This window comes from Mesocricetus auratus, unplaced genomic scaffold, assembly GCF_017639785.1.
Source record: "Mesocricetus auratus isolate SY011 unplaced genomic scaffold, BCM_Maur_2.0 Super-Scaffold_100676, whole genome shotgun sequence".
Classification (NCBI taxonomy): domain Eukaryota; kingdom Metazoa; phylum Chordata; class Mammalia; order Rodentia; family Cricetidae; genus Mesocricetus; species Mesocricetus auratus.
Window position 1 is genome coordinate 88,915,186 of NW_024429266.1, and position 20,710 is coordinate 88,935,895.

Here is a 20,710-nt window from a genome sequence, read left to right on the forward strand (position 1 = left end):
GAGAGAGAAAGAGACTTCTCCAGTCACATTGGGGTGTCCTCTATCTGCTGAGTCACACACATTTAATTCTAACTAGAGAGGAATGGTCTTGAGTGAAAACACCAACCCTCATCAGTGCCTGTCTCCCACATGGGAAGAGTTTTGGAGCAAACGGGGTGTTTGTGTGTCTCGGTGGTTCGTGGCTGAGAAACAAACAGTTCTCCAACCCATTTCCTGACACACCTTCGTGATGTTACCAAAAGGCGACTGTACATGTAGAGCAGACAAAAACCGAGGGGTTCCTTACACTGAAAACTAGATACCGAGGCAGAAGGCCTTTATGTGCTGTTGGACGTTTTTGGAGAAAAGATAGTTCCCTTGCAACCAAGTAACGCTTTTTCAATATTGAATTGTCCGTTTAGTCCTTAACGTGAAGATATGCAATAGGATGTAACGGGAGCCTGTACACAGTGGCATCAGTTCAGATGACCGCGCCCAGGCAGCTCCGCTCTGGGGGATTAGAAGACTAAATAGTTTGGCCTATCTAGTTTAAGCATGCACGGAAATAGGACATACCCATAAAGGGTGAATATTAGCTCAAGATGTATGGCCAAGACTTGTAGAAGAGAAAAGAAATGCATAGACTTTGAGTAGGACTGAAAAAATTACATGGAATGGTAACACCTCAATGTGTGGTAACATGAAAGAACTCTTACACTTGGAAACAATCAGACAGCAGGAAGTATGTGCACTTACTGTGCTATTGTGGGTCCTTCGTGGATTATTAAGTTCTTTAGAACCATGGATGGCTTTTATTTTGTGAAAAGGCATTTCAATCACATTGAATGGAAAGCAAAAATACATAGTGATTTTGAGCTATAAGCAGACAGACTGTAATGTTCTTTTCCCTATTGTTGTCGATGCTTGGGTGTTTTATTCAATTAATAATGATTAGAACTACTAATATGAATGAGGGCATTAGGGGGAGGACGGGGAAAAGATCCAAAAGGAATCTTAAGAGTTCTTTTCCTGGAGTAAGTGACTGTCTCTCTGAGCAAAGAACAGTGAGCATTTGATGTTGCTCATTAAATGCTTAATGGGCGAATATCAAATTGAACAGTAAAGACTCCGGGCACTATGTGAGTTCAAAGAAGAGAGGATCCCTGTGGTGCCCTCTGATGAAAAAAATTCTCTTGCAAGGAATATGTGTTAAAGGATGGGAACGGGGGGAGGGAGGGAGGGAGAGAGAGAGAGAGAGAGAGAGAGAGAGAGGGAGGGAGGGAGGGAGGGAGATTGAGCTCTGTGTAGAAAGGGAGGAAGATGATGAGAAGCTAGGAGGAAGCATGGAGCACCAAGGCTTCCAAAGATGGTATTGGAGAGAGGTACATGAGTGAGGGGTGAGCAGGAACCACAGGAGGAAAAGCCAGTTAGGGAGGGAAGTGGGCGTGGCACCTTCTGCCCGGCTCCTGAGGATGGTCTAGTCTGCTGATCGAGTCCTGGCGACCAGCTGTGTAAATGTTTCAGGTACTCTTTTATACAGCCTCCCAGCAGCTCTTCCCACGACACAGCAGGACTGAGAATGAAAGTAGGTCCTTCCTTCCTTCCTTCCTTCCTTCCTTCCTTCCTCCCTTTCTTTTTTCCTCTCCTTTTAAATCGGGCCACTTAAGTTGCATACAGTAAAACTCACTCTTTCTGGCATGTTAGTTCTGTGTTTTGACAAACATGTGCAGTCATGTAAGCTACTACAATCAAAACTTGGAATATTGGGTATACAAGTGGACTTTGGGCGCCCATCCAACAATGAGAGATGCACTCTCACTCTGGACTCTTGGGGGAGGGTCTAGGCCCTGCCCTGGATGAAATGACAGACTATGGACACCCCCATGGAGGGCCTCACCCTCCCTGGGAAAATGAGGGAATACTGGGGGGGGGTTGGTGGGAGGGCATGGGAAGAGGGGAGGGAAAGGGAGAGGGACCTGGAATTGACATGTGAAGCAACCTTGTTTCTAATTTAAATTTAAATTTAAAAATAAAAAATAAAATATAAAAAACTTGGAATATTTTAGGCACCCCCCAAATTATCCTGTTCTCTATTCCATTTCATTACTTAAATCCCCTGCCTGCCATCAGCCCCTGGTAGGCTTTTCAATTCCTGTCCTTTACTTTCTCCAGACTAAGACTTCAATAGACTCAGAGTCTGTATGGAGGCTTTTGACACCCCCCCCCCCCCCCACACACACATTAGCATCCTCAATTCATCCCCATTTTCATTTCTGCTCCTTGTTTGTTCCTTTCTGTGGCTGGGCTGAATTCCAAGGCATGCATGTACATCAGTCCTTCAGTGAGGAATTAGTTGGTCCCTCCTTTATTAGTGGTTGTAGGTAGAGCCGCTACAAATATCTGTATATAGATTTCAGGGTGAATGTAACTTTTCATGTTATTCGAATACATGAGCAGAAGTACGATTGCTTTATCTGATTTTATGAGATAGTCTCCAAAGTAAAAAGAGACATTTTGTGACCTGACCAGCAAGCAGAGTCTGCGAACCATCCCCCCCAAGAACTTCTGGTCTAAGACATGTCAAGTTTCAGTGACCCTCATGCAGAAGTTAACCAGAGTTCTCCTTGGCCGCTGATAAAGGGAAAGGATTTTGAGTTTTTAAAGGCACCAAGGCCCTTGGTGCAGGAGGAAGAAGGTCACCCTATACTCCTGACTGGGCAGCAGGGAGCTACAGAAGCTACTTCGAACCTATCCTTGACTGAGCCTCTCACCAGAGACCATAGCAGCTCCATTGTGGAGGCGGTGAACTCTCTCTCTCTCTTTCTCTTTCTCTTTCTCTTTCTCTCTCTCTCTCTCTCTCTCTCTCTCTCTCTCTCTCTCTCTCTCTCTCTCTCTCTCTCTACATGCACGCTCGCACACACACACACACACACACACACACACACACACACACACACAGGAGCTCCTGCTCTGCTGTTTTAACCCCTCAGGTCTAATGTTACAGTAACAGGATTTGATCTGAGCTTCGCAATCATCAATCTTCCTGTTAGCTGCAGAGGTCACTGTGTGTGGCCTGTGGCATGTGTAACAGAAATAGTAACTTCAATCCTGGGAGTCTCGGGGCTGAGGGCTGACTGTCCTAGAGGAGAGAACAGACTCTCCTCATGGCTTCTCTGTCATCTACTAGTCTGGCATGCTGTCATGGCTGTGTTTGTGTAGTCTTGAGCTGGCTTCACTGTAGAGGGAGTTTCCACCCCTCTAGGTCCTGTAGAGCTTTAGGTCCAAATAAACACACAGAAACTTATATAACTATAAACCGTTTGGCCGATGGCTCAGGCTTCTTATTGGCTAGCTCTCTCTCTCTCAATTATTGACCCATTTCTATTAAGCCAAGTATGTGATCTTGGCTTACCGGAGAATGCCCGAATCTACTGCTCTTTTGGTGGCTACATGGTATCTCTCTGGCGGCTCCTCTCTTGCCTTCCTCTTACCACAATTCTCCTCCTCTGGTAGCCCCATCTATACTTCCTGCCTGGCTACTGACCAATCAGCTTTTTATTCAACCGGTAAGAGAAACATATATTCACAGCATGCAGAAGGACGTCCCCCATCAGTTCTCCATGTGAAGCTGTGCTGGAAGGCACGGGCTCAAGTCCTTAGCGGCACCCTGGGCTTGCTCAGTGACTCAACAGTTACCTTAACTGTCTTCTCTTTATTTCTCCTCCTCCAACTCCTTACCTTGCCATTCTCCTGTTACCTTTTGTCTTCTTCCTTTAATCTCCCAGCTTTAGTCTAAGCTCACTCTTCCCTCTTAGGTCAACAATAAACCCAACTCTGTCTGCTCCCTCGGATCCCTGCCCTGCTGCCTCCACACCGATTTTGAAGGAGCCATACTTTTTTTTTAATTGGGGGTGAAGTGGGAGCTAGGAAAGATAGCCTCACTGTTTTATCTCAGGCTAGCCTTGAAGCTCACAGTGATCCCCCTGCCTCAGCTCACTTGCCATTATGCCCAATTATGATTTTAATTTTAAAAATTATTGAGAGTTCAAAATTGCCTCAGCAAAGAAATAACTCAAGGAAAACCAGAAAGTTAATTCCTTGTGGTTTGGTGAGTTGGGGCCAGTACTTAATTTTCAAAAGCCTTATGATCCACAGAGTGGCAGGGCGGGGCTACCTGGATGTGAGAGGGAGGAGTTTCAGCTCACTCTATCCTCTATCCTCGGAATAGCAGGCCTTAACAGCACTGGAGGGTGGGGGCTTCTCAGTAAGTAAGTTATAGTAACTGTGACTCAGAAAGGCTGGGTAGCGGATTTGAGGAGGAAGGGGACATCTGATCCTGCTTCCACAATCGCCAGCTAACCCTTGGGGCCAAGCAGACACACAGCCAAGACTTGTAGCACTGCACCCCTCAGGAGGGCTTTAACACGGCACTTTATGAACATGACCAACGGGCAGGAAGCAGCCCTGGTGTGCATAAGCTCCACAGCGCTCCAGTCTGCAGTGCTGGAGAGTTCCCTGTCACCCATCCTGGACCTCACTAGCACAGCACAGACTGGGACCCCTCCCTTGGCAGATGTCCAACTTGGTTACTTCCCCAGGCTGAGAGTCTGAGGAAGTTCTTATTCTCTTTGTCCCTCCTGGGGATGATGACTTTTCTTGGATACCAGACATTCCACTATGACTCCGGCAGGTAGCTGACCAGGTAAAAGAAGGAATACACAGGAGGCAAGCCGGCTTCCTAAGTGATCTCTCTCTGCCATGCTTGGCACGTTCACGGTGCGCTTGGCCCTAGGAACCCCTGGCCCATGGGGCTGGGGTATGTCTGCCTCATTGTCCCACTGTCCTAGTCATTCAGAAAGGAAGGAGGAAAGGGTTTATGCTGAATTCCAGATGTTACTCTTGAGATGCCACCAGCACTCTCCTGATGAGATTGCACACCAAGGCAGCACGCATGCTCCTCCCAAGCCATCACTTCTGATGGGCGCTAGGACTCTGGAGGATACACACAGACCTATCTCTCCCAAGAAGTCCTTTTCCTGTTTTGAACATGAAGGGTGTTGTTTTTTTAATGTATTGTGTGAGGACAATATGTAGGGCATATTCTTTGGTACCACATAAACATTTACTTAATATCTAAAACTCACTGTCATGAAACATTTGTTCCCATGAAAACAGCACTGCCCATTTTCCTCGTGGAAAATAAGAGGCACCACTGCTTCATGATTCAGAGCTTCATTTTGTTTGTTTTTTTTTTCATCCATTTGACATTGGATTTTTGTTTTGTTTTAACCTAGCAAGTCCGTATACCCCAAACCAGGGAACTATTGAAAGGCAAACTTAAATGGGATCCCAGGAGTTGAGCTCTGGCATTCCTCAGGCCCCGGTGTGACTTGGTACTCATTCCTGTACCTGGCAAGGATGACTTAATGAACTTTTCTTTAGCTCAACGTTTTAATGGGAAACATCCGTTGTGGGGAGAAGGCATGGCGGTTGGAAACATGAGTTGGTTACATTGTAATCAGTCAAGAATCAGATGAATGCCTGTGTTCAGCTCACATGGACCCCAGTCTATGGAATGGTGTCATCTACATTCCGGGTGGGTCACCCCCCCCCTTGCTGGAGATACCCTCACAGATAGATCTAGTGGCATGTCTCCTAGGTGATGCCAGATCCAGCCAGGTCGATGAGATGAAACAGCACAGCCCTGCTCCTTCCAGTCCAGTGTCTGAGCTGGCCATGGTGTCTCCCTCTCTTCATAGATAAAAAGCAAAAAAACCCAAAGCCTAAAAAGAGTAATGATTTGTATAGAAATTTCAAGTTTGCAACAAAGACAGAAATCCGACCTATGCCCTGACACCCACTTCAATTAAACTACAAAAAATCCGAAGCCAGTGGTGGGAGCTCAGGAGGAGACCTGCTTGGAGAACCCCTCCTGTATGCCTAGGAGAATAATCCTGTAGAAACAATAACAGTGGTGCCTTGGGATGGCTGCTGTGTCAATAACAGTGGTGCCTTGGGATGGCCGCTGTGTCCATGGTCCCATGAGTTTGGTAGTCCCTCCCACACACAGCCTGACATGAGTGCATTTCCTGTTGGTTTTTTATAAAGTGAAAAGCATCTCTAGAAGGCCAGTGTTGAGGGATGCCCGTGACCTCGGCTGAGAGGCAATATTCAGTTCTGTCTGCTTGTGTGCGGGAAGAGACATGGTTGGTTGGCGTGAGGACGGCAAAGATGTTGATCCTTCGATGACCTGCCTGCCAGCAAGAACAGTACAGTGTTTGGTGGCATGGCAGGCCTGCCTCTTCCTGAGTCTCCAAACAGTCTTGAAGTCTAGAAGGAAGGACCATCCCTCCCACCAAGGAAAGGGGACCGAGTAAACTTATTTGCACAGAGTAACAGCTACACAGTGCATAATCCTTTTTGGGTTTTGGTATCACCCGTTTGCGGACTCTTATAGGTGGTTCTCCTTGTTGGGGCTGCTTGATATTTACTGGTGTAAAAGGTTCCAGGAGTTTGACATTTGTGGACTAATTGGAGGACGTAGAACACATGCCTGGGATGTACTGAGGTTTGGGGTATCGTGTGTGCCCTTTGTGGGTTCTTGTTCTTTTATACCAATTAGGTTCCCTACTTCCACAGAGAGTTCCACAAAACAATCATATGAAATGCCAGACTTTCCCTAACTTTTGGGGACCCTTTTTGCTGTGTGGCATATAGAGTCATAAAATGAGACATCTAGGAATTTCCTGGGTCCTCTGGGCAAAGGGACAGTCACACCAGCTGAGTAAGTATGGTATAGTGCATCTAGAGACAACGGTGATCAGAGAGTTAGAGGCGTTAAGGAACACCTGGGTTCACTTGTCCATTTCCCAAGCTAGGAGCCTGGGCATGTTTTTATTCTGGGTGTGCCTCCTGAGCATATTGACTTTTCCTGGATACGAGAAATTCCACTGTGACTCTGGCTTGTAGCTGAACAGGTATGGAACTGAGCAGGTAATGGAAGAAAGCCAACTTCCTGTTTGACTTTGCCCTCTTGTGGTCAGGTACAGTAGTGCATACCTGTGATCTACTCTGGACATGAAGGCTGAAGGATTGTGCATTCTGTGTGTTCTGCCTCTCTCACTCTCTCTCTTCTCTCTGTCTCTCTCTGTCTCTGTCTCTCTCTGTCTCTGTCTCTGTCTGTATGCCTCTGTCTCTGTATGCCTCTGTCTGTCTGTCTGTCTGTCTCCCTCTCTCTCCCCCCCCCACACACACACACTTCCTTCCCGTGTAAGTTCTGCCTGCTGGTGTGTTTGTCCTTTGGCCACCATAGGATCTGCTATGGTCCCAACTCACGCCATATTTTACTTATCAATATCCACCGGGCAGTTGAATAACAGCTTTGGAGAGCTGCTTGTTCAGTTCCCCTGTCTGGCTTTAGACTCAGTTATTTGGCGTTTGCTTTTGAGTTGTAGGCATTCCTCCTAGAATTTGGACATCTGCAGGTCATCAGGTGTGTATTTTGCAATTATTTTCTTTTGTTCTGCAGTTTCAGTGATGATTTCTTTTTCTGTGAGGTTTTCTAGTCTCATATAGCCCCAATTGTCTATCTTCACTCTTGTTGCCTTCTGGATGTCATATCCAAGAAATCATTGCCAAGATCAAATGCTAAGAAGCTGTTGTTGTAATTTAAACAGCTCTTGAGAGAAAGACACCATGTTACAGGGTTCAAGCAGAGGTTTTTTTTTTTATTAGGGAAATGGATTATAAAAAAGGGAAATGGGGAGACTGGACTCTGGAGACAGAAGTAGCAGGAGGGAAGAAAGAGGGGAAGAGAGGGGGAGCAGACAGAAAGAGGGAGAGAGAGAATGATTGGAGGTGGGAGCCTAGTGAATATGCACAGGTGGTGCTCTCAGTGGCTGCAACTGAGGGCGTATCTTGTCAGAACCCCAAGGACAGGCCAGTACAGATGCCTGATAATGACAGCTTTTCATCATGTTTTCATTAAATCTTTGAGTATTTCATATGACATATTTTGATCATATTCACTCCCACTCCTTCCCCTTAACTCCTTACAGATATACCACCCCCCAGTGACACCTCCAACTTGGTGTTCTCTGTTATGTTTTAATGGCTCATCAAGTCCAGTTTATCCTGTCCACATTCCAGTGGGGCCATCCACTGGAATATGGTTAACCTACCCGTGCCTGCACCCTTAAATAAAACTGCACCTCTCCCTGAGAAACCATCAACTGTCCATAGCTGTAAAGTTAGGGATGGGGCTCCTTCCCCTCTTCCTTCCCTGCGCTGGAATGTGTAGACTGACTTTATCTTGTGCAACCCTAACACAGATGACCACAGCTGCTCAGAGCTTGAGTGCCACAGTTGGGTCATGCCCCAAAACACTGTTTGTTCCCTATCATGCCCAGCCTCGGGCTTTTACAGTAGTCTTCTGTTCCTTCTTCAGAAATGGTTCACTGAGTCTTGAGGGGAGAGTCATGTAGATGTCCCACTTAAGGCTGAGCATGCCCGTGACACTGTTTTCCTTCTCTGTGTGATATGATAAAGCAATGTTCATGTATTTACCACATTACTGTTTAGCTGCCCAATCACCAATGGGCATTTAGGCGGCATGTGTAGAAGGAGGTTTCTCCTCCAATTTGCCCCAAATAAACAACACAGACGCTATATTAATTATAAAACTGTTAGTCAATGGCTTGGGCTTCTTACTGGCTAGCTCACTCTTATTTACTAGCCTATTTCTATTAATCTAAGTATTCCCACATGGTCTTATCTTACTGGAAAAGGGTCCAGACCCGTTACCCCTTCCTTGGCTACATGGCATCTCTCCGCACTCTCTCTCTGCCTACCTTTCCCAGAATTCTCCTTGTCTCCCAGGCCTGCCTATCACCTGCCTCTACTGGCCAATCGGTGTTTTATTCACCAACCAATAGGAGAAACATATACAGAAGAACACTCCCCATCAGTGGCATCTTTGCTGTTGTAAGCAATGGTACATCAAACCCTGGAGAGCAGACATCACTTCAAAATCCCGATTTCAGTTCTCTGGGGTGTAGACCCAGAGCTGGGGGTGCTGGTCCATGCAGCAGTTCTCTTTATAAGGTTTTGGAGGATTTCCCTACTGCTTCAGACAGTACAAGAGTAGCCCTCAGCCCAGTTCTAGGAGGGAGCCTCTGGCTCAGTTCCAACTTGATGTCTTGTAGGGAAGGTATACAATGTCTTCAGCAAGACAGTCCTATCCAGGAGTGTGACCAGGACCAAGAAGAAGAACAAGAGCCTCTGACCTCCCTGGCCAACAACTCTTAAAGAACTCCTTAACTTTCTGATACTGACAGTTTTGTTTAATAACTCATAGTTTTGGGAGTGGCATCATCCAGCCATGCATAATTTTGCACCTCCCCCAAGTATACATTTTAAGTTGGCTTACCACATAGTAGGGTTTCGCGTGGCTTCCTCAGTTAACTAGTTAACTCTTGAACTGTCATCCCTTGCCCCCATCCTCGGACTTTACTCTCAGCTTAAGCTTTTTCCACCCATCCCTTCTCCCAGAAGACATCCCCCATCTGCAACGACCTCATTCTTGTTTCCTGATCTCTACAGGGTCTCCCTTTGTAGCCCAGGCTGGCCTGGAGATTACAGCAATCCCCTTGACTCAGTCTCCTGTGTGGTAGGATTGCAGGCCTGAGCCTCCAAGGCCTGTTATCTCCCCCATACATTGACATAAAATCTAACTTAAGAGTCAAGGCAGATAGATAGATAGATAGATAGATAGATAGATAGATAGATAATAGATAGATGTGCTCAGAGGCTGAAATAATAGAGATATTTGAGCAAGTTCCATTCAGACAGACCCCAGTATGCAGGAGTGACTCTTGTCCGCATAGTGACCTGCACAGACGCCTCCCTTACACTTAACCTGGGTGACTTTATAACATACCACCAGTCTCCATGACCCCTCCCATGGGTATCTGAACATAAATACAGTTGACTTCCTTAGTTGCTGTATTGTCCCTCTGAATCAGATCGGGACACAGTTTGGGACATGTGATTGAACTACTGGTCGTCTCTGCAGAAAGCTGAGAGGTCAGGCTCTGGGGGGAAAACTCGCCACACAGCTATGGCAGAGTTCCTTGGAAAAAATTGGATTAGACTTCTCACCGTCTTAACTGAAAACAGAGTTTTCCAGGATACAAATATCTGGCAAACTTGCAAATCTGATTGCATCTTAAATGTATTAGGAACTGATTTACTACTCTAGTATATTCTGGAGTGAGTTTTATGAAAGAAGTAAATGATGATTTTTTTTTGGTTTTGTTTTGGCAAAAAACAAAAAACACCATCCTGAGATGCCAGGATTGGGGCTTAGACTTTGTAGATCAGGTTTGTAACAAATAATTCCTGTCACGTAGATTGGATCTTTAGTTATTCACTTTCCTCCTGTGAAAACGAGGGGACACTCAGGGCTGGTGAGAGGCCTTGGTGATTAAAGGAGCCTGATGCCAAGTCTGACATGGGTTCTATCCCCGGGACCTGTGCGGTAGAAGGAGAGAGCCAATGCCTGGAAGCTGCCCTCTGATCATCACGTGCACACCGTAACTATGTGTGCACACGCATACATGCACGTGTATGTGTGCAAAGGGACCCTCTGTGTCAAGTCACCAGGGGTGTTGCTGTGGGACCTGGCCATTGGGTTAAGGGCCTTGCATGTGGCGGGACAGGAAATGATGGGCTCTCTATACTCAGGGGGGAGTTGGTGTCAGTAGGGACATTTTGAAGCAATAGCCACCAGTTAACAAGGAATCCCAAGGAAGCAGATGACCAAGAGGTCAAAGTGCAGCGGGCAGACCCCCCCATCTTCGTCATCTCGGGCTGTGCTAGCTCTGCAGCCTGGAAACCTTAAGGCAGGCTCCCAGCAAGCATGGAGCAGGCCACCTGGGTACTGCAGCTCCCTCAGCACAGCCGGCGATTGTTCCTGGGAGTACCTTTTCTCTCCTCTGCCCTCAGTGGCCTAACTAGATGCTCTTCTGTCTGTACTCTTGAGCTTTGGAGGATCCCTCTGTTTTCTCGGTGTTATCCCGCCCTCCGTCTTTCTGACCTTTGAGAAGGATCGATTGTGGTAACCTGAGGATGAGGGACAAGGAAGACTTACTAGAGCCAGGCAGCAAGTGATCAGGGATTCCCAGCACCAGCTCCCAGCCACACCACGTGCCCAACGGCATGGCCCCCATTTACTGAGAGAGGTGCCTGCCGAGACCCGTGGCAACGGACCTGCCTCTGACCTGTCCGGGATCACACCACCTAAAAGTTTGCTAAGATTGGAACAGTAAACGCTTTGACCCCCTTGACCATCAAAACCTGTAGGTTGGGCATGAAGGGATGGGACATCTGGGAAGCAAGAGTCTGCAGTGGGTTGGACTCTGAGGACGCAGGCAGACGGGAGAAGATGTGCATGTGTGAATTCTGGGTCTGTCCCCCGATGCTCACTGTTTCCAGGTGAACACCTAGCAGCCTCAGAGCCCTCAGCCATTCTGGCAGCAGAAATGCTGCCTCCCACCTAGCCCACCCCTGCCCGAAGGTCGGTGTTAGCGTGCACAAACCCATGAGGTCGCCTTTCTGCTTCTGTCTCTCTGCAGCTCCTAAAGACAATGAAGAACGAGTGTTCAGGGAGCGTATGCGGCCCAGGAAGCGGCAAGGGGCCGTCAGGCGCAGGGTCCACCAGGTCAATGGCCACAAGTTCATGGCCACCTACCTTCGGCAGCCTACCTACTGCTCCCACTGCAGAGATTTCATCTGGTAAGTTCCTCGCTCCGACTACCTCTAGTCATAGCTTCTCATGGGGTGGGAGACGATGAACCTCAATCCAAAGTGTTGATGTGTTTAGAAAAGGTTTTCTTCTGGGCATGGTGGTGGTGCATGGCTTTGATCTCAGCACTCAGAAGCAGAGACAGGCAGAGCTCTGTGAGTTCAAGGTCAGCCTGGTCTACATAGCAGTTCCAGGTCATCGAGACCTACACAGTGTGACCCAATAGAGTGGAGGGGAGGAAGAGGGGGATGGAAAGAGGGGAGGGAGGGAGAGGGAAAGGGAGAGGGAGAGGGGGGAAAGTAAAAGGGAAAAAAGGGGAAGGAAGGAGGAAGAGGGAAAGGGAGAAGGGGGGATGGAGGGGGAGGGAAAGACAGGAGGGAAGGGAGAGGGCAAATAACGAATGAAGTAAAGTTCTTCAAGACAGAAGCACTGTGTTTTAATTTGAAGCAAAGGAGATATTTCTCTAATAACAATCCAAGTGTGCTGTGTGTTATTAACTTTAGGAGCTCCATCTACAGTAACTGTGGCATCTTTCTTTAGAACTCTGGTTTTAAAGTTGAAAAGACACCTGGGTAAGGAAAGAGTACTCCTTTCCTTGATTCTCACCACAGTGCGGTGTTGGCATGAGCCAGGAAGAATTGGACAGCAACCGTACAGGTTTTCCTCAGTAAGACAGCTGGCTCAAGGGTATGAGGTTTGAACGTTTCACAGGAATTAGATTCTGATTTTAAAAAATACGTTTTACTGTGCATATTAAAAAAGATAAGAAGCAGGCTTTCTGGCACATTCTCTGAGTTCTTTGGAGCTGGAGTAGAAGTCCACACACTGGGAACCAGTGAGGAGAGCCAATGGGTCAGGTTTCGGTATGAACATCTGAATTGGGCCTCTGAGGCACTGTTGGTTCTAGAAGTCATTAGTGGGGCTAGAGAGATGGTCCAGCAATTAAGAGCACTGCCTGCTATTCCTGAGGACCTGGGTTCAATTCTCAGCACCTACACAGCAGCTCATAGCTGCCTATAACTCTGGTTTCAGGCTATTAAACACCTTCCCACAAACATGCATGCATAAAAAACCACGAATGCACATGAAATAAAAATAAATTAAGTTGGGGCTGGAGAGATGGCGCAGAGGTTAAGAGCACTTGCTGCTCTTCCAGAGGTCCTGAGTTCAATTCCCAGCATCCACATGGTGGCTCACAACCATCTATAATGAGATCTGGTGCCCTCTTCCGGCCTTCAGGCACATGCAGGCAGAACACTGTACATAATAAATAAATCTTTAAAAAGTGATAAAATAAATTAAGTCATTAGTGTTGTTCTTCATTATAAAGCAAGTCACCGAGGTTAGCATGGCCACTGGAAGTGACTTAGCTTAGACGTGTAGACTGCCCATAATTCTTGACAGGCTTTGGGATGCCCAGGGGTATGTCAGTCAATGGCAGGCCTTACCTACTATCACAGAGCCCTCTGTGGGCATGCCCTGGTGCTAGGAGTTGAGGGACGCCCTTTTTATCCATGAGGAGGGGGTGTTTAAATTGACTGGCTCCTGCCCTGAGCAAGCAGGATCATTTGTGGATTTCTAGAGCACTGCTACCCCCACGGGTATAACAAGAAGCCAGATGTCAATGCAAGCAGGACTTGTACCTGCTTCACAAGTGAGGCTGTCCCTGTGGCCTTCTGGGAGGCATTTTTAACCGTCCAAGTGGCAGGGAAGTCACACTGCTCAGCGGACTCCACAGTACTCGGTACAACACGGGCGGTGCCCGAAATTGCGTGACTTTGTCTGTTTATTTTTTGACCTAGTAAAATTCCTTCTTCTTCCTTTCAGGGGTGTCATAGGAAAACAGGGATACCAATGTCAAGGTAAGAGGCATTTTTATGACCTTATCTTTTGGAGCCTGTAGTTCAGTTAAGATTAGAACCCCTTCTGGAACATTCTTGCAAGGTTGAATACGTGTAGAGTCTTTGTTCAGTTCATTGTCCTCCCTCTCGAAGTGTGACCCCCTCAACTTTGCCACTGCCTGGCTGTCACTCCTACCACATGTGTGACATACGCCACAGAAGCACCGCCTATCTCCTGGCACCCCAGTAAGTGCCCTCTGCCAGCACTGTGGCTGCAGTAGCAGAAGGCAGGACTGCTTTGATTTTGTTTCTTTTATTTTCTACTAGCTGTAACACTTCAATTAGAGGATCACTGGCATCTCCTGTCTTCCTTGGGTCTATGTGTTCGCCCTGCTCCCCCTTCTCAGGCTCTCTGAGGGCCTCTACCACCGGCTTGTTAGTAGCCCTGTGTGGTTCTGTCTTACTGGTTCTCTTTGGGTGACTCCTACCATGGAGTCCTTATTAAACACTAACAGCTCACTTGAGGTGCTGGCGATTGCTTTTCTCGAGATAACTGACTACAAATGCAAGGCCAGGCTGTACCAGTAGGTGGAACCCAGATGTGGTCATTTCAAGACTTCCCTCTAGTGAGAACTGGGTGGCCATGCTGTGTCCCTGGAGAGTGTGACTTCAAGCAGCCCTTGAGGGGTGGTTGTGCTGATGGTTGCAATGATTTGGGACAGTGTGTGTGCAGACAGACACCTTCTTAACTACCAGTGACCCAGCAGCCTAGGCCAGGTTTCGTAGACTTACTAAAGTCAATGGAAACTTCTAAATGTGGCACATGGTGATCATATGCAGGTTAGCCTAAGAGCGCCTGTGTTACACGCTGCAGTCTTGACACCAAATAAGTAGTCCTTGCGACACGGTCCTGAGTGGAGAAGGAGGGACAGTGCGGAACCTTTAACAGAGCTGGGCAGCAGGGTGCTCCCTGACCTTGGCAGATGACAGCGGGAAAGCTGAGCAGCCTCCTCAGAACTTACCAGACCCCTTTGAGATTGCTTTCATCCCTCTTCAGGATGTTTAGGAAGCCCATGGTCTTGACAAGGGTTTAGATTAGATTAGGACATTGTCTGAAGGACATGTCTCCACCGAGACCTGATAAAATCGTGGGTGAATTCTCGCTTCCTCACTCGGGCTTCTTATGTTTCTACCGTTTACAGTTTGCACTTGCGTCGTCCACAAGCGATGCCATGAGCTCATTATAACGAAGTGTGCCGGCCTAAAGAAACAGGAAACCCCTGACGAGGTAAATATTTACAACACTTGGGTTTCCTGCTGTCTTCCTTACCAGCCTCTCCCTTCTCTGTCCCCTGGTGTGGCTCCCCAAGGGGACACTGTCACTCTGAGACCCTGCATTTGTCTTCATCGTACTTAGCAAGCAAGCATGAAGGGTAACCGCTACCTGCCAGCTTGAAGCACCATCTGCTGAAGGAACACAGCGCTGAGTTAATTTTACCAGGGTGAAGTACCAGCCCAGAGATGAAGACCATGAGAGAAATGTGGGGGTTTATTTATTCGTCCATTTATGTATTTATTAATGCATTTTCAGGACAGGGTCTTACTATGTAGCTCCAGCTGTCCTGGAACTCACTTTGTAGACCAGGCTGGTCTGTGACTCACAGAACCTCCCCAGTGCTGGGGTTAAAGGTGCACATCACCACCACCTGGCTTTGAAATGTAGAGTCTCGTTTTATTACCTCGTTGGGACTCTGAAATGACACAATGGCATGTCCGTGTGCAGGTGATAAGCAAATAGACCCGTGTCTTAGTGAGGTCATCGGAAACTGAAATGAACAACCCAAGAAGCAGGTAGGAGACAGAGACTGGAGTGATGTCACTGCATGCTTACCACACCCTGACTCAGGAATCACTTTAGCATGTATTATTTAACCCTATAGCAACCTTAAGGAGGTAGCTATTACTGTCCTCGTCTTGGCATAGAGAGACTAGGAACACCAAAATGGTCACAGAACTTGTCCAAGACACACAGTTACTCTGAGAAGATGCCGTGTTCAAACCCAGACAGTCTGTCTCAGATTTTGAGCCTTTGACTCCTGTCTCTTAAGCTTAGAAATCAGTGTCAGTCTAGCTTTAAGGAAAATTCCCAGCACTACGGGGATTTGATATTCTACAAGGGAGCCGGGTTTCCTCTAAGAATCGGGACAGTGGTACCACAGTTAGGCTAGAAGACCTTCTTCCTGAGAGAGATTGCAGGTGTGGTGGGGAGTATGGAGGTGATGCGTGCCCAGCCAGTGAATTTCAAGGTGTGCTTTCAACTCCAAGTGCAGCGAGTATTGTATAACCGTAAATCACTAGAACCAGGCCAGGGGAACCCTGGGAGGACTGGACACCCGGGTTTAGAATGAAGAAGGCTTATATATAATCTGAGTTCCCCAAAATGACTTACAGAGTCCTTCTACCCACTTCCTAAAAACTCTCAGCCAAATAAGGAGTCTCCATCTAGAACATGCATGGTGGTATGCACCTGTAATCCCAGCACTAGGAAGATGGGGTCAGGACAAAAGTTCAGGGTTATTCTTGGCTTTGTGGTGAGTTCAAGGCCAGCCTGGGATACACAAAACCCTGTCCCAAGGAAGGAAAAATAAAGTACAACCCAGAAGCTGGTTCTGCTGACCCTAGGTTTATAGCCTACAGGACCTTGTTATTGCCGTTGGTTTCCCAAGATGATGGAGAGGGAGATAGTGCCTTTACCGTCAGACTTCCTTCCTATGGACATCTCGTAGACTATTTACTGGGCACTTCCTGTGTGGTAGGCATTGTGTCCCATACAGTGGAAGCAAAGGGCACATAAACCCCGACTTCATGGTTCTCACAGGCCTCTGTGCCCGGGAACCTCGGGTTTCCGCAGCTTCCCCTCACTTCCTGGAAGGGAAGCGCCCCATGAGACTCTGGGCTTTGCGCAGTGTCCAGCTGAGATTGGAAGCACACAGTTCAGTGCTTCCTTTTGTCTTTCCTGTCAGATTGAGTGGGACGTCTCCAGCAAGGCATGCTCCTAAATATGGCATGTGTCCCCAGAGACAAAATGGCCAGGGTCTCAAGAATGGGATTTCTTAGTATGGTAGAGTGGATTGCCCATCCTGGTGTCCCCATCACAGTCTTGCGCATCTTTTGTTGTTGTTGGCTTTTCGAGACAGGATTTCTCTGTATTGCTTTGCAGCCCATCCTGTAACTCTCTCTGTAGACCAGGCTGGCCTTGAACTCACAGAGATCCACCTGCCTCTGCCTTGCAAGTGCTGGTATTAAAGGCATACACCATCAACACCCGGCTTTTGAGTCATTATCTTTAGTGTAATGAGCATGCATGCATACATCTGCACACACCATAAACACTTGCAGCCCCAAACGCTTCATTTCCCACGTCCTCTACTAAAACATGCTCTACTTTGTCAAGCCTGAAGCCAGCTTGGGCCACATAGAAAGATGCCATCTCAAAGTAAAGCAAACAGCTCTGATGAGGGCCTTCTTGGACCTTTTCTTTTCCACCATGAACACTTGGCCAGTGGCGTGTCTCATGATCTAACAGTTCACATACCCCTAGTTGGTGCGGTAAACAAGAATGCCCTGTCTCTGTGTCAACCTCCCTTTCATTTCCTTTAATCTTGCAATGCTCTCTCTGCCCTGTTCCTCCTCCTCTGTTTTCTCTGAGAGTCCTGCTCATGTGCACTCCACAGTGTGTGTGTGTGTGTGTGTGTGTGTGTGTGTGTGTGTGTGTGCGTGTGGTCTTTGTGTTTGCTTCTCCATAGGACTCTGGTGTGATCTTTCATGTGCCTCTCATTATCTTCCCACTGTTCTCTGATACCTTGGAGTCTTTATTGATCCCAACTGAGATTCACGTGTGAAGGAGATATTAGTAGTATTCTGGTTCCATGGAAGGACCGGCCATTTCTGGGAGATGAATGACTAGGAACTCCACAGGCATGGCCTCATAGTTACACTCTACTCAGTGTCTGTGCCCAGCTGTCATTACTCCCGAGTCCTCCAAGGAGGCCTTTCCACTCCACATTCAGCTGACGACCCAAGGTACACTATACACCATCCCCTCCCTGATGCTTAGTGTCAGAAGAGCCTCTTCCTTCCCATGGTTTCCTGCCCCGTCTAGGAGAGGCTGGTTCATGTGGCTACTTCACCAGATTGACAAGGAGTAGCTCTAGAGAGATTCTGAGAAGACATAGGGAAGTAGACTGTGCCGGTTGGTGACTCTTGGCTCTGTAGACCCCTTCATGTCCCCATCTCTCCTCCTACATTATTTCACTGATCCCATCCTCCTGTGACATCAGGTGGGGCAGGGGGAATATCTTTATTTTCCAATTGAGAAATCTGAGGTCTCAGGAAACCTGAGTGAGACCTCATTAGAGATTTGTTGGCATTGCTTAGGCCACTGACCAGACACCTAAGTTTCTGCCTGAATTCTCCCTGTCTATTCTGACTTTCACTTTTTAATAATGAGCAAGTAGCAGAACAGTAGAATAGAGCCCCGATCTCTGGAATCAGACTTGTGGGGACTGAAGCCTGTCTTTGCATCTATTAGATGTTTAGGCATGGTTCTGAATTCAACACTGCTTTCATTTCCTTGTTGGTAAAGTTGAGGAAACAGTAGGCCACCCCATATCATGGTGGCAGAGTTTAAGGCAATGGTGCCCACCTATGGACATTACTCTGATAGTCATCATCACCTTCCATATTGTGCTGCAGCCACGTGTTACTTTCTGGGATCCTTGGTTCAGCTGCTGGAAGCTTCTCTTCCCTCAGCTAGACCTCTGTGCACAAAGCAATGTTGAAAGCACACAGTGACATCTTGTGAGTGACTTCAGTGTGAGGTGCTCATTGCTAAATGTGTGTTACAGTTGTGCAGGGGACCGATGTCTTGGAGGGGTATGCGTGGGAAGATGTTTCTTCTCCTGCTTGTGAATTACAACGACTTCAAAAGCAAAAGCTGAGCTAGAGAAGAGATTCCTTTCGGAACCTGCAATGGCATGTGCCTTTGGAGGATGGGATTCTTTAAGAGCCCCTCCAGGAATCCAGGGAACAGGGAACTTCCTGGAGATGCTGGGTGCTGATGTTGTGTCTTCCCAGATGCTGATGCTGTGTCTTCCCAGATGCTGATGCTGTGTCTTCCCAGATGCTGATGCTGTGTCTTCTCAGATGCTGATGCTGTGTCTTCCTATCCCTGCAGGTGGGCTCCCAACGGTTCAGTGTCAACATGCCCCACAAGTTTGGGATCCACAACTACAAGGTCCCGACGTTCTGTGACCACTGTGGGTCCCTGCTCTGGGGCCTCTTGCGGCAGGGCTTGCAGTGTAAAGGTAAGTCTCTCCCTGACCCCTCAGCCCAGTACCCACATGCCCCCATTTTTTCTCCTTTTTGTAAAAACATTCTGTTTGTATAGCATTGCTTTCTAAAGTGGGTTCTAGATTTGGCTGTAGCGTTAACCCTTGATAAGCCATTGACCATCCCCTGACCTTTTAAGACCTCCCTCTCTCTGAAGAGAGTGATCATGAGTGTAGAAGAACCATGACAAGGAAGATGCTAGCAACCTGAGAAAAGCAAAATGGAAGAGTTAAAGAAAAGAGGCAGTGGGCCGGCCAAAAGGGAGAGCATGTTTTTAGAGTTAGGTTATTGAAGGAATTGGCATAAACTGGTGGTTTTCTCTCTCCAGTCTTTGTTCTGAGCTGACTCTTAGGGTATAAACATGCTTGGGCCTTGTCACCTGAGATGTCTGAATGATCCTCTGTGGGCTGTACATAGATGGCCACATCCCCATGGCGGAAACTGAGCCTCAGACATGAAGTGACCTGTACACAGCCCCCAGCTTATCAAAAGATGTGGAACTTGACCCTTGCAGCTTGTAGTCCTCCCTATGCTCCTGAGATGCCACCCGCAAACTGTCGGTTCCATTGAGTGTGCTGAGTGGCCCCAGTGATCACCCATGGACGCGAGAAGTGGTAACACATTCAAGAAACCTGAATAAAGGGTCTAGTTGTAGACGGTTCAATGTGCCCACAGTGTTCAACAAGCACGGACAAAGCAAGGTATTCACATGGAGAGTACTTTTAAATCAGGTTTTATTTTTTAATCCTGATTATATCAATAAATAATAACCATTAAAAAATAGAGCATAAATAAATAAATAGCATATGGACAAACTGGTCACTGAAGCGACTTTACTGAGACATTACAGACATCGTAAATCATGGTTGCAGTAGAAATAAAGAAGAGAATTGCAAGATATTAAAGGACTAGTTCATCGTCTATAGTGACCAGAACAGCTGGGAGAATAATGGAGCAGTCTCTGCGATGGGAGCTATGGGAGGGAGGTCAGGGTTGGGGCCAAAATGATAAATTTGAGCTGGGGATGGGTTGTCCTTGAGGAGCATGCCCCTGGTCATTGACACCCAGTGAGTGGATGGGGTTGGTCAGTAGCTATAGAGAAGATGTCACCCTCTGGCTAAGGACCTCAGTGTGGAGAGATAAGAGTCAAGGATGGACCTGCCATGGCCTGGGGCAGTGGATTCTAACATAAGTCTGAAAAGACAACAGGAAGGAAGGACCAAACAGATAGGAGGGAAAGTAGCAAAGACTGGAGGGAGAAACAGGCCACACGCTAGACAAAAGCAGGGAGAGAGATGAATGCCCCTAAGATCTTCCCTAAGGTAAGAAAACGTTCGTGAACCCCTACTGAGAAGGCTCTCAACCAAAGTGAGAACACAGAGGCAGTGTTTCCAGGATGCTTTGCAGCCAGGAAGAAGATGATCACTGAGAGGCTAAGGAGACAAAGAGAGAGGAGACTTTTAGTATAGTCAGTGACCCATGTGGGTCCCCATGGAGCCTGGTGTAGTTGGAATTTTCTTTGGGCTGCCAACCAGCTCCCAAATAAAGACACAGAGACTTATTATTAGCTATGAAAGCTCAGCCTTAGCTTATGCTTGTCTCACTAGCTCTTATAACTTAATTTAGCCCGTTTCTATTCATCTGCTTTTCCTCAGGGCCTTTACCCTTCTTTCATTCTGTATGTCCTGCTTCCTGC

General features: G+C 47.4%; 1 protein-coding gene across 3 annotated transcripts in view; it reads left to right on the forward strand.

Moving 5' to 3' along the window:
• Positions 1–20,710, forward strand: part of Prkce (protein kinase C epsilon) — a 507,468-nt gene that overhangs the window by 303,575 nt on the left and 183,183 nt on the right. For all 3 annotated transcript variants that reach the window (XM_040737388.1, XM_040737387.1, XM_040737389.1), the window contains 4 exons: positions 11,613–11,772; positions 13,610–13,644; positions 14,826–14,911; positions 18,860–18,989. In XM_040737388.1, the coding sequence (XP_040593322.1) occupies positions 11,613–11,772; positions 13,610–13,644; positions 14,826–14,911; positions 18,860–18,989 (411 nt within the window). The remainder of the gene's footprint in view (positions 1–11,612; positions 11,773–13,609; positions 13,645–14,825; positions 14,912–18,859; positions 18,990–20,710) is intronic.